This window comes from Aethalodelphis obliquidens, unplaced genomic scaffold (genome assembly GCF_003676395.1).
Source record: "Aethalodelphis obliquidens isolate GAN/ISIS:26980383/991018 unplaced genomic scaffold, ASM367639v1 scaffold6, whole genome shotgun sequence".
Lineage (NCBI taxonomy): Eukaryota > Metazoa > Chordata > Mammalia > Artiodactyla > Delphinidae > Aethalodelphis > Aethalodelphis obliquidens.
The window spans coordinates 74,027,577-74,052,121 of NW_020837950.1; the positions used below are offsets into that span (position 1 = coordinate 74,027,577).

The 24,545-nt window shown below is 54.1% G+C and overlaps 1 protein-coding gene across 1 annotated transcript; it reads left to right on the top strand.

Annotated features, from left to right (window-relative positions):
* Nucleotides 1-1,889: 1,889 nt before the first annotated feature.
* NOP14 (NOP14 nucleolar protein) lies at nucleotides 1,890-22,702 on the top strand. The gene is made up of 18 exons (XM_027103861.1): nucleotides 1,890-2,178; nucleotides 4,889-5,023; nucleotides 5,522-5,663; nucleotides 8,789-8,931; nucleotides 9,745-9,879; nucleotides 10,814-10,936; nucleotides 11,722-11,853; nucleotides 12,583-12,841; nucleotides 13,705-13,835; nucleotides 14,375-14,460; nucleotides 15,341-15,476; nucleotides 16,870-16,971; nucleotides 17,472-17,625; nucleotides 19,258-19,417; nucleotides 21,346-21,493; nucleotides 22,002-22,120; nucleotides 22,263-22,418; nucleotides 22,583-22,702. The coding sequence occupies exons 1-18, from the start codon at nucleotides 1,984-1,986 to the stop codon at nucleotides 22,680-22,682; spliced, it is 2,556 nt and encodes an 851-aa protein (XP_026959662.1). The 5' UTR covers nucleotides 1,890-1,983; the 3' UTR covers nucleotides 22,683-22,702.
* The last annotated feature ends 1,843 nt before the right edge of the window (nucleotides 22,703-24,545 follow it).

The window sequence follows — 24,545 nt, forward strand, 5'->3', positions numbered from 1 at the left end:
GGCCTAGGAACTAGCTGGGATAACGTCCATAAAGAATTGAGCACGATGCCTGGACAAAGCAATCCCTCATTAACGGTAGCTATTCTTAGCTATCAATCATGAGGCTCTGCAGCCATACTTGAACATGCTTTATTCCCTCCGTATCAAGCCAATCCTAATCAACACCTTTCCTCTTGAAAGGCACTTGGGATACAAACGGGAAGCGGGGGAGCTTAAAAAGAAAACAAACCCCCCAAATCTGAAATAGCTGTGTTCCAGGTTAATTTCTCTCACAGAACGTTATACACTATTCTAAGCACAAGATGAACTTATTGATGCTTCTCAACAGCATCCAAGTCACCAGGAGCACCACTTGGCCGACATCTGCGCCCAGGAATCCTGAAGCCCTGGGAGATGGAGCATAAAACACTTCTTCCAGGTTGTCTTAAATATACATCCTTCGGTGGGCACTTACGCTGCTCCCACCCGGACTCCCTAAGAGGGAAGCTGCGGAAGAACTATGGGTGGTCCCTGCCGCCCGCTCTCCCATCTCTCGGGAGGCCGGAGAGGGGACGCTCGGTATTCCACAGAGAACTCTACTCCTGGGGTCTCTGAGCAGAAGGGCTGCGCCAACTGCTGCTTCTACGTTGCTATCAGGGTGAATTGTAACTAACGTGCTCAATCTATCTCTAAGTCGGGCTAAAACCCACTCCACACACCGTAAAGTCTCGGACACCACTAAACCTCAAAACCAAGAATCGATGTTAAAGTAACACTCTAAAAACACTAACGGAAGGGTCTCCCGGGTTAGTTTACAGGATTTTCTTCTTGGTCCTTTAAAGAGCACAAAGGCGCGGTTCTTGTTTGCTGGCTTCGCTCGCCGGTCCGGCTTCCTCCCTCGGGGACAGAACACGGCTCGCCTGGTGCTGAAGCCACACTGCGACCCGAGGTTCCGGAGGAAGAGCAGGACAGGGAACAAGCTCACACTAACAAGAGCAGAGCGCAGGCCACCTTCACCTGCGTCCGGAGGCGCCGAAAGGGGACGGGGCGGCTTAAGCTTTACGTGCCCAAGCTGACCACTCGCCGACTGACCACTGCTGAGAGTGAGGCTGCGCGGACCCCGGGTCCGGATTCCACAGAAAATCTGGGGTCCGCAGCAGGGTCGGGGTTCTGCTTGGGACCAGGGTTCAGGTCCCAAGGGGATCAGGACTCCAGCGGGGGTCGGGGCGCCGCTGTGCACCCACCTTGGCGCGCTTTCAGCAGCATCGAGTTGGCCAAGAGGTTCTCGAGCTCCATGGACGACCGCCGCCGCCGCGACCAAGCTTTGTGGACTCGAGGAGGCGAGGTGGCGACCGGGGGCGGCGGTGGGGCAGCCTCCGCGCATCGCTCGCCCAACGCCGGGTCCGGTCCCGCACTGGGCCGCCGCTTCTCCTCGTCCTCCTGCTGCTGTTGCTGCTTCTGCCGCTGCCGCCGCCGCCGCTGCGTCGGACGCTGCCGGCGCCGCGACGCCTCGCCCTCGGGACCCGGGACTGCGGCCCAGGAGGGGTCGGGCCGAGCCCCCCCGGTCACCCCCGCCGCGCCGTGGCCCGGGCTGTCGACCCCATCGCCCGGGGAGGCGCTCACTGGCCGGGGAACCACCCCCCGGCGACGACGGCTCCGGCCAACGGCTCCCCAGACGAGGGAGCCAGAGCGCTGCGCTCCACGGACCCCGAAGCGGGAGCGCTACCGCGCGGGCCGGGACCGCTCCCAGAAGGCCCCGCACGGGGCGGAGGCGGTGGGGCGCGAGCGCGGCCTGCTGGGAGTTGTAGTTGCTCAGCCTATGGGCGGGTAAGCTGAGCGGGGGCTTGTCAGTATTTTACCCAACGTTCCTACGTCTCGCTGGCTCAGTTATCGCGAGACGGGGGCGGCACTCCTAGGCGGCTGGGCCGCGCGGTAGCTCCGGAGGGAGCGCGCGCTGTAGCTGCCGCCTCCTCGTCAGCGACCCGAGGTGCAGCGCGTGTTGCCATGGGGAAGACCAGGTCTGCCGGAGCGCGCGGGAAGGCCCCCGGGGCCCCGGCGGGCGCGCGGGGCTGCCGGGCGAGGCCCAGCGCCAACCCGTTCGAGGTGAAAGTCAACCGGCAGAAGTTCCAGGTCCTGGGCAGGAAGACGCGCCACGACGTGGGGCTGCCCGGGGTGTCGCGCGCGCGGGCCCTCCAGAAGGTGAGCGGGGCGCCGGGCCCTCCGGGGTGGGTCCCCCCGGCCCCGCCTGCCGGCCGGGACCACCCACGGCCCTGCTCCTCGAACCCCTGCGGCACCGAGGGGCCGCCGGCAGGCTTGGGCGAGCTACGGACTTACTTTCCGGTGCCCTTTTTCCCTTCTGTAAATCGGCCATGATGGTGGTACGTACATCCTAGGGCCGCCGGGAGAATGGGAAGCGTCCACTTAGAGTCCTCGGGACAGCGCCTGGAGTAGTGAGACGTCGTGTATCGTGTATGCCATGTGTCAGCTGGACTGTTTTCATCTTCGTGCCTCTGCTTCTGCGTGGGCGGGGACGACATTCCCCTGCAAAACCGCCGTCCCTCCTTGGAGACCCACACACAAGTCCAGCTCAGGCAGAGTTCATCACTTCCGCGCTGCCGCGGCCCCTGTGCGAACCTCTTAAAACCTGCCCTCGTTGAGACTTTGAGCTCCGCTGGTTAGGGACAGGATAGGGGATTACATGCTCAGTAGATGTTTGAAGAAGGAATGTATCGGTCCTTTGAAGCGCACAACCTTGTCCCTTGCAGGGTAACTGAAATGCTGCCTTCTTGGAAAGTCTCGTAGCCTCCAGCTTTCCTGTGCTTACGGTTCCAGAGTATTCTGTACTTTGAAATTCAGTTCGGGTGGCATTCTCTCTGCAGCTTCTGAGACATGCTCATTGGTTTGTTTAACGATATTTATTGTTACTCTGAGGAGGAGACATTAGTAAGTTAGTGAACAAATTAAAGCACAGAAAGGTCAAGTAAATTTCCCAGGGTCACACAGCTGGTAAAGGCTGGGGTTTGCACTGGGTTTGGACACCTGTGAAGCCTTTATGTGCCACTGAGCACTTAACGTTTAAGCTGTGTTCTAGCAGGTGGAGAGGTAAAGGTAAAGTAACACCTGGCCCTGCCTTCATGGGCTCATAATCTGTGTTCTGTCCCACAGCATGTAATCCAGTTGATCTTTTTTTATATATAAATTTATTTATTTTATTATTTATTTATTTTGGCTGCCTTGGGTCTGTTGCTGCACGCAGGCTTTTTCTTGTTGCGGCGAGAGGGGGCTACTCTTCTTTGCGGTACGCGGGCTTCTCATTGCGGTGGCTTCTCTTGTTATAGACCACACGGGCTCTAGGTGCGCGGGCTTCAGTAGCTGTGGCATGTGAGCTCAGTAATTGTGGCTCATGGGCTCTAGAGCGCAGGCTTAGTAGTTGTGGCACACTGGCTTCGTTGCTCCACGGCATGTGGGATTTTCCCGGACCAGGGCTCGAACCTGTGTCCCCTGCATTGGCAGGCGGATTCTTAACCATTTCACCACCAGGGAAACCCCTACTGATCTTTTCTTTTTTTTTTTTTTTAATAAATTTATTTATTTATGGCTGCATTGGGTCTTCGTTGCTGTGCACAGGCTTTCCCTAGTTGTGGTGAATAGGGGCTACTCTTCGCTGCAGTGCATGGGCTTCTCATTGCGGTGGCCTGTCTTGCTGTGGAGCACAGGCTCTAGACACACAGGCTTCAGTAGTTGTGGAACACAGGCTCAGTAGTTGTGGCGCACGGGCTTAGTTGCTCCACGGCATGTGGGATCTTCCCGGACCAGGGCTCAAACATATGTCCCCTGCATTGGCAGGCGGATTCTTAACCACTGCGCCACCAGGGAAGTCCCCCCAATTGATCTTTGAATTGAATCAAACATCGTCCTTATTGCAAGGAGCTGGCAGTAATAGTAGACAAGACAAACTTATAGCCGACTCCGATGCACCCCTGCATCACACACCCCAGGGCAGGCTTGTGGGGGCAGATGTGGGGATGGGCATTGCATGGGCTCCAGACTAGACATGTTTTCCTTTATCATGTAAGCCTCAGTTTTCTCATTTCTCCTTAAGAGCCTGAGGTAGGAACTGCCATTCTCTCCTTTTTACAGGTGAGGCTGTAGGCGCTTCCCAAAGTCCTCGCTGGGAAGTGGTGCAGCTGGTGGGGTTCTGAGTCCTCACTCTCGACTGCACCTCCTGGGCATCACATGCATGTCCATGAATGACCCAGAAAGTGCTGAGAGTATTGGTTTGGGGCTACACATAAATTTTACCAATAGACAAATACATAAATACAGAATCTGCAAATAGCAAAGACTGACTGTATATACACATAATGGCACGTATATAACAAGCAAAGAGCAGATAGGCAGTGCTGCTGCAGTCTGTGTCTGTAATTGATCGTGACGTCGTCATTGACATAAATGGCCTCTCAGATCATTGTTCCCTGCTCCCCTTACTCGGCTAGAACCTGAACTCCTCTGGCTTCTTCACCTGGGTGGAGTGACCTCTGCTCGATTGTCTGCTTTTTTTTGGTTGCCATCATTTTACTTTAACCTTTGGTATTAGGCCTGGAAGTACTAACACACACCCTAGAGAATCCCCTGGGTTCCAGACATCATCCTCTTTGCTGCCGTTGTATGGCAGCGACCCAGTTTCTCCTTGGTAATTGAGATCAGTCTTTCCAGCCAGTAGATTGGCCTTTTTTGGACTGTTTGTCTCAGGGGCCTGAGGCATAGAAAATGGCATTTTCCAGTTCCTTAGAGCCAGCGTTGTGTCCCCTTGTGGAAGCACCTCCCCTTTGGTGACTAAGACTGCCAGGCCGTCAGAGCTCAGAGTTGCCAGGACCGGTGAGAGATTGTTCTATGATCTGTTTTTCAGCGCACCCAGACTTTGCTAAAGGAATACAAAGAAAGGGATAAGTCCAACGTATTTAGAGATAAACGCTTTGGAGAATACAATAGCAACATAAGCCCGGAGGAGAAGATGATGAAGAGGTTTGCTCTGGAACAACAGGTATGGAAAACAGTCTTTTGCTGTAGTTTTACACAGAAGTCAAATACAAAGAGAAGGCCGTTTCCCCCTTGTTTGTTTATACTTTTGTGAGTGCACAGTGGATGGGTCTTCAGTCGTGTATCTTGCCTGTCTAGACCAAGGGGGAAGCAGCCTCTTGCACATACCAGTTAGGTGGATAAATATCTTAACCAGAGTGCCCGGCAGTGATGCGTCCTGGGGTTCTGGACTAAACTGCTGCCTTCAGCTGGGTCGAGTGGATTGTGGAGCATTCCTGGTGGGTAGAGCTGCACGATTTCCCAGTGCCTTAGGGTGGCCCATTGATTTATTTACCTTCTGTGGGTTCTGTTTATATCCGAATCATTGCTCAAATGACCCAGAATAATCTTAAAGCTACACTGTCACATTGCACAAAAATGGGGGAAAAAATCATTCTTTTTTTGATGTTAAATGGATGTGGAAATTTTAGGAGACTGATTTTCATTTTTTCTATTCTGTCAGCGACAACACGAAAAGAAAAGCATCTACAACCTAAATGAAGATGAAGAACTGACTCATTACGGCCAGTCTTTGGCAGACATTGAAAAGCATAATGACATTGTCGATAGCGACAGCGATGCCGAGGACCGAGGAGTGCTGTCGGGTGAGGCCTGGGATCAGGGGCAGTCTGCTTAGCACTGACGTTCTTTCTGCCCTGCTTGCACACCTAGAAAATGCAGGTGTAGATCTCTAAGAATGTGTATATGTAGATAAGATAGACAGCCTGCTGTCTGTCTGTCACAGAAAGCACCTCAGTGTCCCTCCTCTTGTTTGAACTTCACCCCAGCTTATTTTACCCGGTGAGCTCAGAGAAACAATATGATTTGACCAACCCGTGAGTCAGAGTTGTGGGTAAAACCCACCTCGCTAACCCCTAGGACAGCTCTTCTGTACTAACCCACAGTGCTTTGCTACCACTGTTACCAGTTCTGACCCAATGTGTGCACTAACAGTGTTTACTTAGTTCTTTTAGTCTTTGTTTTCTCTGGAACCGCTTATGACAGTTTTGTGGGGGAAGTAACATTGAGCTGCTTCTTTTTAATTTCTTTTTTAAAATTTATTTATTTACTTATTTCATTTTTGGCTGCGTTGGGTCTTCGTTGCTGCGCACAGGCTTTCTCTAGTTGCAGCAAGCCAGGGCTACTCTTCGTTGCGGTGCGCAGGCTTCTCATTGCGGTGGCTTCTCTTGTTGCAGAGCACGGGCTCTAGGCGTGTGGGCTCAGTAGTTGTGGCTCACGGGCTTAGTTGCTCCTCGGCATGTGGAATCTTCCCAGATCAGGGCTCGAACCTGTGTCCCCTGCATTGGCAGGCGGATTCTTAACCACTGGGCCACCAGGGAAGTCCTGAGCTTCTTATTTATAGATAATAACAAAGCAGGTTAAACCGTGGCATTAGTTAACACTGATATACAACTGAACTGAGTTAGGACTCGGTTCAGGTCTGATCATCTTGGGCCCTTTTGTAAAGTTGCGGTCATGTCGTAAGTTCGCATCCTTATGATTTAGAATATCCTCTAGTCAGCATCTTCAGAACAAAGCTGCACAAAACTGAAACTGACTCAGCGGTTTTTCTGGTGTGTGGAAAGCCAAGCCGTTAAGCCCATGACTGCTTTTTGGTATTTGGGTGATGCGGGGGCAGAAGGCCTAGGAATTAGGGCAGCCCGTGGTTCTGTCCACAGCACCGGGAGGCGGACCTCAACTCTGCTGAGGCTTCGTGGTTGAGGAGGGGACATGGCTCACCTGGAGGGCCTTTCTCTGCGCACTTTCCATCGTTCAGGACTTTTTATGCACGCCTCGCTTTAAACACGTTCACCTTCACTGTCACCGAAGGGGACTGCCGTGGCACCTTAACGTTTGGCGGCCTGGTCATTCATCACAAGGTGTCGGCCTCGGCCTCGTTGGTATGATAGGCTGTGACGGTTGGCTGACTAGAGGAGAAGTTGGATTCCCATTCTGCCAGGTGTTGGGTCCTGGGGACTCAACTGTTTATTTGAGGTTTCCTATCCTCCTCTGATGTTTAGTATGAGCTCATGAGAATCCAGGGGACTTGCACATTTCCAGGTAACCTCTTATATTTGAAAATAAATATATTTGCCGTACCTTTTAAAATGAATCATTAGGAAACATTCTGTTTTGTTCAACTACATAGTTTATGTGTTCTCCTAGATTAGGAGAATTTCATCTTAAAAATCAACCCTAGTTTTCTAATTAAATCCTATCATCAGTATAAACACACTGATGGATTTTTTTTTTTCTTTTCTCCGAGAATCCTTTTTGGAATCTTTTATATACTACCACGTCGTTAGTTAATGTTTTGTAAATTTTATTTTCAGAAAATATTGTAAACAATCTCGAATTAGTAGAATGCTAAATGATAGTGTTTTCTAATATGCTGAACTTTGCAGGAAGCAGAGGAGTCACTCATTCACTGATTCATTTATTCAGCATGTGCCAGGCAGTGCTCTTGGTTCTGGGGAAATAGCAGTGAGTAAAACCTACCTGCAGCTCAGTTTTCTGGGGAGACCCAGACAGTAAACTAAATAATCACTAAATCCCGCAGGCCGGTCGGAAGTAGAAGTGCTGTGGGGGAAATGAAGTTGGAGCGGTCTGGGACACGCCAGGCAGTCCTGATTAGGGTCACGAAGGAGGTGGCTGTCGTGCAGGCCTCTGGTGGTGTCACAGTCTGGGACCAGCCAGGAGCCTGGCAACTGGAGGGGGCGATGGTACAGACAGGTGGGCTGGGCCCCCGGGGCCACGGGAACAATTTTGGCTTTTACTCAGGAACGGGAGCCGGAGGGACTTGAGTGGGGAAGGACAGAGTTGGCTAGGGCAGGCCAAGAGGTCTTCCTGAAATTCTCTTGTAGGCGAGGGTGGTAGAGAGGAAGCAGGATGCGCAGGGGTGTTTGGGGTACCTGTTAGCCCAGGGGAGGCATCAGGAGGGCAGTGGGGGCCCAAGTCCGCAGACAGCCTTGCCTGGAGGAGGGAGCTGCTGCCCAGAGGAGTGAGCGTTGGCCTTTAAATCGGGCCAGAGTCTACTGCAGGGAGAGCGAGAGCAGCTTCCAGAAGGAGGCATGATGGGGGTGGCGGAGCGCAGGCGCAGACGGCGGGTTGTGGGCCTGACGGGGCTAGAGGGCCACAGGCAGGAGCTGTTTCTCTTACTGGATGAGATCTGAAGTCAGTTGCTTAGCATCTAAGCCTCTGTTTTCTCTTCCAAGAAATTGGATTTTTTTAAAGTTTCTTTCTCTTCCAAAATCGACGATTCCCAATGTTTTCTTTCTCTCTTCTTCCCTGGTAGCTCAGGCAGCCTAGGAATCGGTGACTCTAGTAGCTGGCTCCGCCCCCTGCCCCCGGGACTTTCTGTGAGACACAGGGAGGGTGTGAAGTGGCTCTGGTCCTGGGCACGCCCGCTTAGGACTCAGGCAGGAGCTAGTTTGCGTTTGCCCATCTTCTGTGAGACGTTAACACATTGGAAAACAGGTTCTTGGTGTTTCCAGTCACTTGGATCACAGCTGTTTGGTCTTTTTATGCCTCTGGGTTTTCTCGGAGGGGCTCATCTTGGGGGTTTGTGTCGCTGTGCCTGTAGTCTCACCTGCCGTGGGTGAGAGTTTTCTCTTAAACGTGGAGTCTGCTCTTAGGACCGTGCTTGGAGAAACGCTGGCAGAGCGACTGCAAAACCCACTTCGCAGCCGGGCCTGGCTTCACAGAGGGGTTTTCTGCTCTCTGTCTGCAGCTGAGTTGACGGCGGCCCATTTTGGAGGAGGTGGTGGGCCGCTTCACAAGAAGACCTCTCAACAGCATGGCGAGGAGGGGCAACAGCCGAAGTCACGCAAAGAGCTGATCGAGGAGCTCATCGCCAAATCAAGGCAGGAGAAGGTGCGTCCGCTGCCGTTCTCGCTGCAGGCTCGCTGCTGAACACTTTCAAGTCTTTCCTCCCTGTGCGGTTTAGGCTGTGTCTAATATTTTCTATGAATTCAATAAAAGCATTCACTTTGAATAGGAATACAAAATGCATTTTAAGTTTCATCAAGCATGTACTTCCTCTTTTTTTTTTTAAATTTTATTTATTTATTTATTTATTTTTGGCTGTGTCGGGTCTTTTCTGCTGCGCGCGGGCTTTTCTCTAGTTGTGGAGAGTGGGGCCTACTCTTCGTTGCAGTTTGCGGGCTTCTCATCGCGGTGGCTTCTCTTGTTGCGGAGCACGGGCTCTAGGCACACGGGCTTCAGTAGTTGTGGCACGCAGGCTCTAGAGTGCAGGCTCAGTAGTTTTGGCGCAGGGGCTTAGTTGCTCCGTGGCATGTGGGATTTTCCTGGACCAAGGCTCGAACCCGTGTCCCCTGCATTGGCAGGGGGATTCTTAACCACTGCACTACCACGGAAGCCCCAAGCATGTACTTCTGATGGTTTCTTGGGGTTTTGGTTTTGGTTTGGGGGGAGGGTTGGTTTTAGTGTTGTGGCACGTATCAAGAGTCGCAAAACATCACTGCTTCTGCTAAAGGCAAACTGCTCAGAGCATCTAGAAGAGCAGTTTTACAGCAGGAAGTTCGTTCTGCGTGATGGGATCCTGAGATGCTGATTTCTCGTGGTCTCTTTCCCCGTCGGCATGTTGGGCTGAGCGGTTGTCCAGTGGGGCCTGGACGTCTGCTGGAGGCCGGCAGTAATGGGGTGCCTTCTGTTCTTTTTCCCCAGAGGGAGAGACAGGCTCAACGAGAAGACGCCCTTGAACTCACGGAGAAGCTAGACCAAGACTGGAAAGAAATCCAGACTCTCCTGGCCCGTAAAACACCCACATCCGAGAGCAGAGGTGGAAAGGAGAAACCCAAGGTGGGGTCAGCACCTCACAGGCAGCCTGGGCTCACGACCATTGACCCAGCCTTTCTCTGCAGAAGAGGGGGAGCCAGACATCTGTTCTCCCTTTTAGGACTTAAGTTTTCTGTTAAACTTTTATATTGAGGTATCTGACGTGTGTTACATCAGGGTGGAAATAGACTAAAAGTTACTTCACTATCTACTCCAGAATAATGAAAGTAAAGAAAATGGTTGTTTCTTGGTATGAGAAGACTTGGTATGTGTATTGATATATACATTTATTTATTTTTCCCCCTGGACAATATTTGGTTCCTACCACATTGCTTTTAGTCTAAATTGTCAGAGAAGGTGCATTCGTTTGAGTTGCTGGTTTCTAGAAAATACTTGGATTTCACCAGATTACCTTGCCGTGTGGCCATCTGCACATCTGTGAGTCGACCTTACTGTTGCTTCCCCCAAAATCCCATTTGGGGGCTTAATGCCTAGATGAGCAAAGTTTAGTTTTCTTTTTTTTTTTTTTTGCGGTACGCGGGCCTCTCACTGTTGTGGCTTCTCCCGTTGTGGAGCACAGGCTCCGGACGCACAGGCTCAGCGGCCATGGCTCACGGGCCCAGCCGCTCCACAGCATGTGGGATCTTCCCGGACCAGGGCACGAACCTGTGTCCCCTGCATCAGCAGGCGGACTCCCAACCACTGCGCCAGCAGGGAAGCCCAAGTTTTAGTTTTCTTAAAGCAGACATACTTTAAGAATTTTCGAGGAGCAAATAGTTGTATGTGACCTAAAGGCGTCCTCGAGACTGATTAGAACAGGCCTCTGTCACACAAGAAGAAAAGACTTAGGCCGTGGTTTAGCTTCTTCCATAAAGATGTCCAGCCACGACTGGGATGTGCGGGAAGCTCGTCATGCAGGTCTTTTCTTTAAAAAAACGATCCCTTCTTTCTGCCCTAGCCTGACGCATACGACACGATGGTTCGTGAGCTCGGCTTTGAAATGAAAGCGCCGCCCTCTAACAGGATGAAGACGGAGGAGGAGCTGGCCCAGGAGGAGCGGGAGCGGCTCAAGTGCCTGGAGGTGTCTAGGGGGCGGGGCGGGGGGCGGGGCGAGGCAGGGGGCGGGGCAGGGCTGCTCTGGGAAGCTGCTACTACCAGAAAGGCCCTTTGCACCTTGTTGTGTTCAATGGGCTGGAGGTGTGCTGTGTTTTACCAGTGAAATCTTTTTAGTGTCTAAACAAGTTTGTTTTATTTTTTTTAACTGTAAAAGGAAAAATAAATGCAGATAATACCCAATATAACAAATTAAAAATGACTTTCTTTCTAATCCCTTTACCTCAGAACAGCTGCTAGCGATATAGTGCACTACCTTTTCACCTCTTTTCTCTTAAAGGTTTTTTAAATTTCCTTACGTTACAAAACAAAAATGAAGTGGAGGCATACTGTCGTGCATCTGGCCTTTTCAGTACCCCCCTCGTGGGCCGTCTCCTGTGGCCATTGCATGGTTCAGAGGGACAGAGTAGCTGAGCTGCTTGTTGAATGGATGCAGACCTCAGTGTAAGGTGTCCTGTTCCTCTTCTGGGGCCTGGTGGTGAGTGAAGCCGATGGTTGGCCACCATCATTTGGCCAGAAAGCCCCCAGGGTGACAGCTTTTCCTTCCTTGTGACGGGAACATGTTTCTGCCGCAGTATTTTTATTTTTGTTAAAATAAGTCTTCCACACGATGCTTGCCAAGGGTTTGCGTGTCTGGTTGAAGAAAGCAGAAGGCAGGCCTGAAGCAGCTGTGATGGCCGAGGGAGCCTGGAGCGTGCGTCCCTGCCACGTGCTCACAGCACGGCAGACAGCTTTTCTGTCTTTCCTGCTCAGGCTGAAAGACTCCGGAGGATGCTTGGAAAGGAGGAGGACGAACGTATTAAGAGACCGAAACACATGTCGGCGGATGACTTAAGTGATGGCTTCGTACTAGACAAAGATGACAGGCGTTTGCTTTCTTACAAAGTAAGATGTTTGCCTTCGTTTCCTTTTTTTTTTTTTTAATTTAAAGCAACACATTTCCTGGTTTTTCACTTGATAGGTTTACCACAGGTGGAAATTGTGAGTCTTTTTAGAAGCAGTTTCTCTGGGGCTCTTTCTAAAGTTGGTGAGGTTTTTCATCCGCGAGCCCCATTAGCTCTATACTCCTCTCCCCTTTCAGAGCGTCGGCCCCACTCGGGGCAGGAAGATAGGAGAAGGCCAGGGGTCTCGAGCAGAAAGGGTTCCAAGACGGGAAACCGGGTGCTTGCAAAACACTGGGTTATCTGGGGGAGTCGTCAGGGGTCACCCTCCGATGTTGAGGTCCCACCACCTCCGTGTGCAGCCCACATGCCAGGAAGCCCCAGCTTCCTGGGGCTGCCAGACACTCATAGCAGCCGGAGCCTGTCCGCTGGGGCGCCTTCCGCATCCTGGACCCCCGCCGCTCCCCAGCAGAGACAAGCCCTGCCCAGAGTCCTGGCGGCAGGGTGTGGGGACTGCGGTTCCCAGGCCTTTAGCCCCGTGACGTGTAGCAGCCCCGAAGGAGGTGGGAGAGAGGCCCCACGCCCGTGTACGGTGCAGCACCGGGCCGCGTGTTCCTGGCAGACAAGTAGCATAAAGTGTCTGCACGTGCACGGCCCTCAGACACGGTCACAGGCTGTGCCAGCTGCTGTCCCCTGAGGAGTGATGCCACTGGTTCCCACACTCTGTTCCCAGGATGGAAGGATGAACGTCGAGGAAGAGCCAAGCGGGGAAGCCAGTAGCAGTGAGAGCGAAGGGGAAGAGGGCAAAGGCTCGAGCGAGGGGGACCCAGAGGAGAGCGATGGCCCGGACGGCCTCTCAGGCCTGGAGTCTGACATGCAGAGCAAGGACGGGAGCGAGAGGACCCAGGAGGAGCAGCGTCCGAATCCCGGGGAGCGATCGGCAGCCGACGACCGGGAGGCTGCCAGGGCCGAGCTGCCCTATATGTTCGCAGGTAGACAGACAACTGGGGAGTGACCGCAGTGACCTGGTGGCGTCTGCCTCACGGGATGCGTCATGGAGTGGGACAGGGTACGGGCCTGGACACACGGGCACAGCCCGTCTGTGCTGTCCTGGCTGGCAGACAGGCACAGTCATCCTTCTCTGTGACGCCCCTGGGATCTGACCCAAGTGCTCTGGGCAGCACGTCAGCCTCTGCTATGTGGCTGCAGCAGTTCTGCAGGCCGCCGGCGGAGGTCCCTGCCGCTTGACAAGTCAGCCCTTTGTGGGCAAGGGTGGCCGCGGAGTCGGGCTCAGGCCTCGTGACATGGCATGTAGCACACGGTGGGCTGCTCTGTCCCACGTGCAGACACCCCATCCGGTTCCAGTCCGCAGGCCTAAGCTGTCCTGCGACTTAAGGGCGTTTCCAGAGCGGTTGAACCGGCGGGTGGAGCTGGCTGCCGGGGGCATCTCAGGCGTGACGCTGCACTGCTCGCGGGGCTCCTTCCAGCTTCCAGCCTGTTCTGAACGGTCCTGGCGGCCACCCCGCCCACGCACTGTCCCCTCCTCCCTCCCCGTGTCGGGCATTGGCGGGATTCCTCCTGGAGGGGAGCTTGGGGTCATTTCTTCGTCGAGGCTTGTTGCAGCCAGCCCAGTTTCCTCGAGCCTCACCCTTGGCGGGCACGTGGGCACACGTTAGAAGCAGTGTGGTAATTACACAAAATGAGTGGTTCTATAAAACAGGTGGAAGTATTTCTTTGGATGAAGTAAAAGAAGTTGTATTATTTAATTTGTGTTCAGTTTTGATCTCTGTTACCAGAAACGTAATTCTCATTTGACAAGTTAAGCGTGGAGTGTGTTTTGTGTTTATTTTGATAGCTCCCAAATCCTACGAGGAACTGAAGTCTTTATTATCGGGAAGATCGACGGAAGAGCAGCTTTTGGTTGTGGAGAGAATTCAGAAATGCAACCATCCAAGTCTCGCAGTGGGAAACAAAGCAAAACTAGAAGTACGCTGAGTTGTTTGTCTGCAGTGTTGGGAGTGTCAGGGAAGAGCCCTGGTCTGTGTGGGCGTCGTAACCGTGAAGCTGGTGGTCCTGAAGTGCACCCCGTGCTTACGGCCGCGAGATTTCACGGTGGGGTGTGGGTCAGGGGGCAGAGAGCCAGGCCTGGGTGTGCGTCAGCTCCAGGGCCACGGCAGGCCCAGGAGGAGGCCGAGCTGTTGACCTCAGTTTACACTGAGTCCACCGCGCGCACCGTCACGCAGCAAAGCCAGGCTTGGGGAAGTAGATAGCTAGGAACGTGCCTCGTCCTCTTTGGCGCCCGGCCGGCGCGCTCCTGGTCTAGGACTGAGGCGTTGCCCGCCAGCCAAGGCAGCACCCAGACCCTGTGCTCTTCGCCCGTGTGCCTGCCTTGGGTCACATGCCCCCTTCGCTGGCCCTGAGGCCCACGCCCCACCCGGTGCGGGGGCACAGGGGGCAGGGCGTGCTGTGCCGCAGCTCCGTTCTGGGCTCAGCCCTGAGCTCTGGCCCCGACCCTGTTCCTGCAGAAACTGTTTGGCTTCCTTTTGGAATACGTCGGAGATTTGGCTACAAGTGATCCTCCAGACCTTGGCGGAATCAACAAGTTGGTTGTGTAAGTGAAAACGGGGTGCCTTATCTGGAACGTGGGGCTAGTTGAACAAATTTTGTGCCCTTTAGTAAAGTTGTAGAATAACTTCGGAGTTATTAAGGCAGCCTTGCCAGTGGACCCACAGCTCGCACAGCTGCGGTGATTTCCGTACGCCATCCTGCTCCTAAGTCGTGTTGACGCGCTGCCCCCATTGCCCTAGAGATGGGACCTGCTTTTAACTGCAAACGAAGCGACTTTCAGACGGGAGGGCCCCTTCAGTTTATTAATATTTGACGGCAAATTTTCTGTTCCATTCGCCCACCTGCTGCTGTCCTGCGCGGGGTCCCCGGGCCGGGCTCTGCACCAGGCCCCGTGAGAGCAGAGCAGCATGGTGGCTCCTGGCCCCGTGGTGGCTGGAGCAGGGCGCAGCGGGCAGGGTGCTCAGTTGGGAGGGTCCGTGAGAGCAGGTGCCTGGTGGTACCCTCGGGCTGGCCACCTGCACACGCCTCCACCCCGTGCCAGCCTCTGCCCCCAGGAGTGCTTGTGAGGTACCACTGGGTTCAGGACTGTCAGCCACGTCTGGCCCTTAGAATATGCCTCCCGTGCTGTTACTTGTATAAACAGAGCTACTTCTGCCACCAGTACTGAGAAGTTACGACCAGGTTCTTAGCAAATAGCAAAAGTGATTATAGGTTATTATAAAACACTATTAGAAAAACTACCTGGATCACCGAGACGGCCAGCCAGGTGTCAGTAAGGAAAAGTGCATTCATCCAGGGGCTTCCAGCTCCAGCTCAGCCGGCAGGTGACTTCACAGGAAGATGATAAACGTGGGTGGTTTGAGGGGGTTTCTATGTTTTTGTTACCTACGGACATTCTCCCCTGACATGTCTCTGATGAACAGGCAGTTGTATAACCTTTGCCAGATGTTTCCTGAAGCCGCAAGCAGCGCCGTGAAATTTGTCCTCCGAGATGCCATGCACGACATGGAAGGAATGGTTGAGACCACAGGCCGGGCGGCCTTCCCGGGCCTGGACGTGGTAAGCCAGGGGCGTGTCTCATCTGGCCGTTGACCCGCGGCCACCATCTGTCCAGTGTGCTGCCATGGCACGGAGGGGCTGGGGGCTTCAAGAGGGTGGTCTGCCCCAGAGCCTCCGCAGCCATCTGGAGGGCACGCTGGGCCAGACCTGGAAGGACTGCTGACCTGTTAACAACTAGCTAATGTGGGCTCAGGAGCAAAGTTCCTGGTTTGACTTCTCCGTGAACGGTGCCGTGTTTAGTCTTGATGGCAGACCTGGGGTGTGTTTTCCTGAGGACCTGAACCTGTGGGCTGGTTGCTCCACCTGCTTGTGCACAGCGACCTCTGACCTCTCTGAGGTTTCTGACCGTTTCACGACAGCCGTGGGCCGTGTCGTCAGCTCTGGTCACTGAAGAAGTACTGCTCAGTCCGTTCCATTTTCTGGTCTTCGTGTTGAAATGAACTAACGGCGACGGGCAGGAACTTAAAAGTTCGGCTTTAGGGCTTCCCTGGTGGCGCAGTGGTTGAGAGTCCGCCTGCCGATGCAGGGGACACGGGTTCGTGCCCCGGTCTGGGAAGATCCCACATGCCACGGAGCAGCTGGGCCCGTGAGCCATGGCCGCTGAGCCTGCGCGTCCGGAGCCTGTGCTCCGCAACGGGAGGGGCCACAACAGTGAGAGGCCTGCGTACCACAAAAAAAAAAAAAAAAGTTCGGCTTTATGTCAGTGGGTCAGTAGACTCCTTGGGAAGGCATCTGAGCCAGTGTCTGTGGCCTCGGCCCCTTTCTCTGTGTGACCTGGGGTAGGTGGGTGCCCGAGCTGTGGCCGAGGGTATCCAGCCTTGCCTCCCCGGAGCCTGTCCCTGGCGAGGAGTAGTGGGGAGGCCAGGGGGGTTGGCAGGCTGCCCGGGCTTCCATCCTGGGCTGCGTGGGCCTGGCCTCTCCCGGCTGTAGGCGGTAGTGATGGCTCAGTGGTACCTGACCCGTAGGCTGGCGTGAGGATTCATGAGTTGATGTTACTGAACCAAATTGGGGCCCACCCTTGCCCGGCACACAGCAAAGCCAGCCGACTGGTGCCAGGTTGTGAGGAAGAAACGTGCAGCGTTTACTGCAGGCAGCTCGTGCCCAAGAGACACGGACTCCCTGAGGGCCTCAGGGGAGGGGTTTTAAAGGCAACATCGAGGGTGAGGGTCCCAGGGTGTGTGACCAGCTGGTGGGCTTTCCTCTGAGTGGCTGGTGGTGAGCTGACAGGGTGATGTTCGGCCACTTGGCTCCCAGCGTCTGGGGCCTGGTGCTCGCGGGCAGCCTGCAGTCCCCGCCCCCGGCGGGTGGTGGTCTTGGTCTCCGCAGAACAGCCCAGAGGTGCGCGTCAGGCTGTCTCCCTTCTTTAGCCCGTGTGGTGGCGCTTTCTTTCCAGCTCGTTTACTTGAAAATTGCTGGGATGTTGTTTCCAACCTCTGACTTCCGGCACCCGGTGGTCACGCCTGCGCTGCTGTGTCTGAGCCAGCTGCTAACCAAGGTACGTCAGGGCCTCCCCATCGGAGCCAGCCCTCCCAGGGGCTGAGCGGGGCCGCGGAGACTGGCGCTCCTTGGGGCAGGAGTAGGAAAGGCTCGTCAGCGAGGCCTGCGTAGCAGCTCCTTCCCAGAGCTCCCGGGCGAGGTGGCAGAGGGTGTGACCCCAGAAAGCGCATGAGGGCATCGTGTCTGATCTGGGGTTCTGTTCCCCTCTTGGCTTTAAAAGTCCAAATAGCTCCGTTTTCCTTGAGGGGGCGTGTGATCGGTACCCACTTGCTGTGGCAGTTATCAGCGTTCCGCTCCGAAAGGGTGGGACCTTACGGTCACAGGGCTCTGTGCCTGATTGCATGCCACGCGCCTCGATCCTGCCGTGGGGGCGGTGCTCCCCTCCGTGCAGAGGAAGGTCGGGGCCTGCGGCTTCCCACGGAAGCCAGGCTGTCTGCCTGGCGCAGTGTTGTGAATGTTGTTCCCAAGTGGACACTGTGCCCTGTGTTCCTTTGCCAGTGTCCCATCCAGTCCCTCCAAGACGTGGTGAAGGGGCTCTTCGTGTGCTGCGTGTTCCTGGACTATGTGTCTCTGTCCCAGAGGTTCATACCTGAGCTCATCAATTTTCTTGTTGGGATTCTTTACATCGCAACTCCCAACAAGCAGAGCCAAGGTGAGTTGATTGGAGGCAGCGTTTGCAAATATACTGTACTTTAGACTTTTAATAGGAATCGGTATTCATTGTAGAAAGCTTAGGATGTGGGGAAGTTAGAAAGAAGACAAAAGAGTCTCAAGTCTCATCCTCCAGAGTAGCATCCTTTTTTCCCTCTGTGTGGATGTGTGTAAACCCACATTTTGAAAACAATCAGGATCCCACTTTATCTGTCCAGCACAGTAGCCCATTTCCACGTGTGGGGAGTCTGAGCTTAGTGTAAAGTACCCCCCAGGTGGCAAGACTACCTACCAGAAATATATAAAATACTGAGGTTTACTGTATTGACTGTGTGTTGAAACAGTATTTGGGGGGGAGGGTAAATAAAATACATCCATTAAGATTTACCTTTTTGGGGGCTTCCCTGGTGGCGCAGCGGTTGAGAGTCCGCTTGCCGATGCAGAGGACGCGGGTTCGTGCCCCGGTCCGGGAAGATCCCACATGCCGCGGAGCGGCTGGGCCCGTGGGCTATGGCCGCTGAGCCTGCGCGTCCGGAGCCTGTGCTCCGCAACGGGAGAGGCCGCAACAGTGAGAGCCCCGCGTACCGCAAAAAAAAAAAAGATTGACCTTTTTGTTTTTACTCATTTTATGTGGCAACAAGAACACTTTAACTGCGTAGCTCACGGTCTGGCTCCAGTCAGCAGCGCCGCTCCTGTAGTTCCTACAGTGTTCTGAATGTTGGAAGGAGATCGTGGACCGCAGTATTCTGACAGGGTTTCAGCAGTTGTTGCTCTTCGGAACTATCACACCCTCCCCTCCCCTCCCCCACACAGGATGCTGACACTCTTCCCCACGCTTCTGCCCACTCACGGCTCCCTCGCCCTCCAGGAGCTGCCCACCTTTGTCCCCTCGCTCCTCCGTGTCTAGAGGGGCTGCTTTCCCGGCCTCCTTTTCCCTTCCCTGCCCTTCCACTTTCTCCTCGTAACCTCACATGGACACTTGCCTGATTTCTCTGAGCCCCACGCTGTGGGATCCTCTCTGCCAGCCGTGGTGATGGGCACGGGGGGGACAGCCACACCCCAGGGAGACGTCAGGGTGGCTGCACTGCTGGAGGAGGGGCCCCGGTGGAGGGCACTGGACGCTGGAGTCGGGACTGGTCATCAGACTGGCTGTCACCCGTATGCCCCCCACCCTCTGCCCAGCCACCGCCCACTCTGCCGTGCCTGGACCGCACCCGGCCTGGCACCCTCCCCGGCAGTCCCTTCCGTCTGCTTCGACTGCTCCTCTGAGTAACGGTGGGCTTAAGTCCTGCTCGCTCCCCGGGTCTCTGGAGCAGGCCTTCTCTGGCCTGGTGAGCTCTGCACCCTGCCCCACCGCCCCAGCTCTCCTGACAAACCCGCCTCACCCTCCTCTGCTTTTCCTTTGTCTGTCGTTTCTTACTGATACTCAGTCTAGTCTGCCCACGAGGGCAGGGGCCTAGTCTGAGCTTGGACTTGGCCCACACACCCCTGTCAAAGCTGTCGCTCGTCTCTGGTGGTAAGCACAGCACATGTTTGTTAGAATGAACTTCCAAAGGCTTCACCCTGCAGAGCCTGCCCTGCGAGCCCGGTAGCCTCAGAGGCCGACTCTGTCCCTGTCCCACTTGGAATCCAGGTTACACTCTGGTGCACCCTTTCAGAGCACTTGGGAAGAACTCGGAGTTGCTCTTGGTTTCTGACGAGGAGGCCATGACCACGTGGCACAGGAGAAGCCTCCCCCTCCAGTGGGCAGGAAGACTGAAAGCCCAGACTGAGACAGAGGCCAACCACACCAGGTACGTGCGGGCCTGGGGCTCCGGGCCGTGGTGCCAGCTTAGACCTCCGAGGGGCCAGGCTGCAAGCCAGACGTGACCCAGCACCCAGCCTTGAAGATGCACCCGGGTTATCTCTGTTCGCAGATGAAATGATTTTATATATGGAAAATCCTAAAGGTTCCACAGAAGAGCTATCAGATCTGATAAGTGAATTCAGCAAAGTAGCTGGATACAGAGTCAACGTACAAAAGTCAGTTGTATTTCTACACACAAACAATGAACAGTCTGAAAGGAAATTGCAAAAACGATCCCATCTACAATAGCATCAAAAGGAATAAAATTACTTAAGAATTAGCTTATGCAGGGAGGTGGAAGACTGGTACGATGGAAACTACAAAACATTTGTTGAAAGTACTTAACAAAGACATGAATGAAGGGAAACACGTCTGTGTTCCTGGACTGGTAGACATAATCACCTCCAAATACCACCACGATAGGGGTTCGGTTTCAACAGGGGTATTTTGTGGGGTCACATCCTTCAGTCTGTAGAAGTAGAATGAGGAGGGGACTAGGACTTTTTCTCCTAAGTCCTCTGATTTTTAAAAAAATTATGGTTATTTGAATTTTTTTGTTGACATTTATTTGTTGTGTTAAAATGCAGATAACATTTACCATCTTAACCATTTTTAAATGTATGGTTCGGTGGCATCTTAAGTACATTTACACTGTTAAGGAACCGTCACCACCCTCCATCCCCAGAACTTACTCATCTTCCCAAACTGAAACTCTGTCCCCATTAAAGACTAATCCCACGCCACACCCCAAGCCCCACCATCCTCCTTTCTGTCTGTGGATTTGACTCCTCTGCTGCATCTCATATAGGTGGAATCGCAGGATTTGTCCTTTTGTGACTTATTTTATTTCACTGAGTGTAATGTCCTCAATGTTCATCCATGTTTAGCAGGTATCAGAATTTCCTTCCTTTTTAAGGCTGAATCATACTCCGTTGTGTGGATGGACCACATTTTGTTTATTCATTCATCCATCAGTGGACACTTGGGTTGCTCCCACTTTTTGGTTATTCTGAATAAGGCTGCTGTGGACATGGGGGTACAAGTATCTATTCCAGTTTCTGCTTTCAGTTCTTTTGGGTTTATACCCAGAGATGGAATTGCTGGGTCAGATGATAGTTTTATTTCTAATTTTTTGAGGAACCTCCATGCTGTTTTCCACCACAGCTGTACCATTTTACATTCCCACCAACAGCGTATGAGGGTTCCAATTTCTTCACATCCTTGTCAACACTTAGTAATTTCTGGATTTTTGATGGTAGCCATCCTCATGGGTATGAGGTGGTGTCTCATTACGATTCTGCCTTGATTTTCCTAATGATTAGTAATGAGCATCTTTCCATGTGCTTGTTGCACGTTCATAATCTTTGGAGAAATGTCTGTTCACATCCTGATGGCCGTTTTTTTCCATGAAAACCTAACTTTCCCAGAATGTGTGTGATTTTCAAAGTATATCTGCTTGATACTGGAAATAGTTTTAGTAATTTAAAAACTACAACGGGGTTTGTTTAAGATGAGGGCTCCAGCCATTGTAGTGAGTGAGTCAGTTTTCTTGGGTCTCTCCCAAGAAATGTATATGTGTTACTAAACTTTTTCTTCTGTTTAAAAAACAAAAAACACCGAGTACTCTTTCCAAGTTGTTGCTGCATTTCCCGCAACGTTCTTTCCTATTCAGGGAAGCAGGATGTTTTCTTTAACTCCTGATCCCATCAGCCATCGGGCTGCAGCCGTTGCCCAGGGCAGATGTTTGACCTCAGGGTCCTGCGGCCCAGGCCCACGAGTGGAAGGTTTTCATCTTTGCCAAGATGATGGGCTTTGTTGGTGACGGGGAGGGGCCCTTCCTTCCTGTTTGCCTGAGGCCGGGTGTCACCCATGCAGGCTGTCCTGCCTGGCCGTGTGTCTGGCTCTGGTGCAGCGCTGTGTGACCGTCTATGGCACCCTGCCCTCCTTCCACGACATCGTGCAGCCCCTGCGAGCCCTCCTGATGGAGCACCTGGCAGCCCGCAGCTGCCCGCCCGAGCTCCAGGTGAGGCCTCCCATGGCGCGGCCGTGTCCCGGAGTTGGGGCAGGCTGGCGGGCGTTTCTGTCACCGGGGTTCTGGCGCTAGGAATCAAGGCCAGCCGCCCCCCTCAGCCTGGGCAGCGGCTCCAGGCCCCGCGCCCCTCCCAGGTCACTCGGGTTCTGAGGATGGTCCCACTGCCCTGCACCAGGCGACAGGAAGCCATGAGGGGCACCTGCCTTTTGGCCTGGGGGCTCCCCTCTGTACGAATGGGCTGGTCCCCATCGTGTGCTCCCCACATTCCTCTGGGAGAGACCGTTCTGTTGCTCAATGGGTCTGTGGGTCTGAAGTCCCACCAGGCCAGATGCCACGAGGACGCTGCAGGAAGGTGGAAGCTTCGTGAGAGCTGGGCCGTCTGGGCACAGTGGCTCTGCACCTGCAGTCGCCGGGCCCAGGGGAAGGGGCGGCCCGGAGGGAGGAACTCCGGAGGCCACGGTGGGCAGGCCCGGCGGTGTCAGCTTTCCTCACGTGTCAGGAGCTGAGTCGGAGCATTTTGACGGAAATGGAAAAGCAGCCGAAGCACTATCGGCCGCTGGTCTGTGAGAAGAGCAAGCCGGTGCCGCTGAAGCTGTTCACCCCCCGGCTGGTCAAAGTGTGAGTACGGAGGCCTCCCAGCACCCCAGCCCCAGAGGGGCCTGGGGAGTCCGGGGCTGTGGCTGGGGGCGGCCCTGACCGGGGCCTGGCAGGCTCTGGGTGCGCAGACCCTGCGCCCTCAAGGCCGGCTTTGCACCTTCAGCCTCGAGTTTGGGAAGAAGCAGGGCTGCACAAAGGAGGAGCAGGAGAGGAAGAGACTGATCCACAAGCACAGGCGAGAGTTTAAAGGCGCCGTCCGGGAGATCCGCAAGGACAACCAGTTCCTGGCCCGGATGCAGCTCTCGGAGATCATGGAACGGTGAGGGGCGACGGGGTCTGGCAGGGGCTGGTGTGGGTGCTGGGCCGGGGTGAGGGCGGGCCACGCGGATGTGAACTGCTATTGAGTCAGATAGGAAAAAGGGCAAGATGTCCTCCAAAATGTATCCAAAAATGGGCTTTTTTTTTTTTTTTTTTTTTTTAAAGGGACGCGGAAAGAAAACGAAAAGTGAAGCAGCTTTTTAACAGCCTGGCCACACAGGAAGGTGAATGGAAGGCTCTGAAGAGGAAGAAGTTCAAAAAATAAATTATGTTTTATGAATCAGACAAGGAGATGCTATGTAATGAATGCCGTAAGGGGTGCTGTAGCGTCAAGGTATTTTCCTGTACTTCGCTTCATGTTAAAACGCCTCTCCTGACATATTGCACTTTGGGAACACGGCCAAGCCTCTGTGGGAGCTACATGCGGATAAACTGAGAATCACCTCTATTCCTCACTTCCAGACAGTCCTCAGTTAATCACGAGGCTTGGGACTGATGGGATTCAGGCTAATGTTTTTGGTCAACCAAGCGTATTTGCCTTGAGGTGTAGAATTCAGTGTTACTTAATGTTACATGAATTTTCAGTCATCAGTGAAACAAGTTTGCACATAGTTTAGAAATCACCCGTAATCCCGGCACCCCAGCAGCCATGATCGGCTTTGCCCCAATCCATACCCAGTCTTGATTAATGCTTTGGAGTGCCAGGCCGCTGTGAAGGCAGGAGGGGTTGGGCTGCATCTGCATTGACCCAGGAGGCTTCATAAAGACACAGGAGCCACCTGCCCGCCCTCGCGGCGCTGGGGGCTACGGCCTTGCACAGAATGCTGCCTCCCTGCGGGGGTGCAGAGGTGCCCTGCCCCCAGTCTCTGTGAGGCACTGGTCCTCACACCCCAGGTGACCATGCGGCACGTGGCAGAGGCCTCACCCTCAGCTGGCAGCCCTGCCGGGTGGCCCTAACACTCAACATCAAGAAACCCATCCTTGGGATTTCCCTGGTGACACAGTGGTTAAGAATCCGCCTGCCAATGCAGGGGACACGGGCTCAAGCCCTGGTGCGGGAGGATCCCACATGCCATGGAGCAACTAAGCCCGTGCGCCATAACTACTGAGGCTGCACTCTAGAGCCCACGAGCCACAACTACTGAAGCCTGCGCGCCTAGAGCCCGTGCTCTGCAACAAGAGAAGCCACGGCAATGAGAAGCGCATGCACTGCAACAAGGAGTAGCCTCCGCTCGCCGCAACTAGAGAAAGCCCGCGCAGCAACGAAGAGCCAACAGAGCCAGAAATAAATTTTAGAAAATGAAGCCCATCCCCGAGGTCACAGCCACAGAAGTGACCACGGAGAGATTGAAGGATTAGCGAGACTGGACATGTGGGAAGAGGGTAACTGATTCTGGCTCCCCCAACAGGGAGGCTGGTGGGGAGAATCGGGAGTTTGATTTGGGGCGCTGTTAGGCCGTGTTGGGGCTCAGAAGGGCAGAGGGACAGGGCCAGAGCGCCCCCTGGTGGCAGGCGGAAGGGACAGATGAGACCACGTTGGATGAGATTTCTGCATCTTTACCTTTTTTCTAGGATTGTTCAGAGATAGGTGTTTGCCAGGTGCGTGGCTCCACAGATCTCGAAGGCCCTGGCAGGTGTCGGGGCCACAAACGGGGCTGGCTTCACCTCGCTGTGTAGGCCTGGCCTGCTGTTAACATCGTGCAGACTCAAGACTCCACCCTCACGTAAACTCTCCTGTAGCTGTTGCTACTTAAATTCGCCAAGCCGCTGATCCCGGGTGGCGGTGGAACGTGCCAGCAACAAGCTGATAAAGCCCCAGCTTTGGGTCCTGGGTCGCCCGAGCACACCCACCTCTGCCCACCCTGGCCTCTCCACTCCACTGCAGGGACAGTCCTTGGAAATGTCAGTATCCATGTGGATGGCCCGTCCCAACCCTGCCTCCTACTCCTTGCCAAGGGGCGTATGTAGAAGGGGTCGTGGAAGAAGGTGGTTATGAAGCCAGAGTGTTTCCATGTGAGTACATCTGCCGACATATTGCCCAGCTCTTCCTCCCCTCTGCCGCGCGCCCACCAGCTCTTACCTCCGCTGTGTCACGTGCAGGCTTCTAAGGGGGGGCAGCACGGCTCAG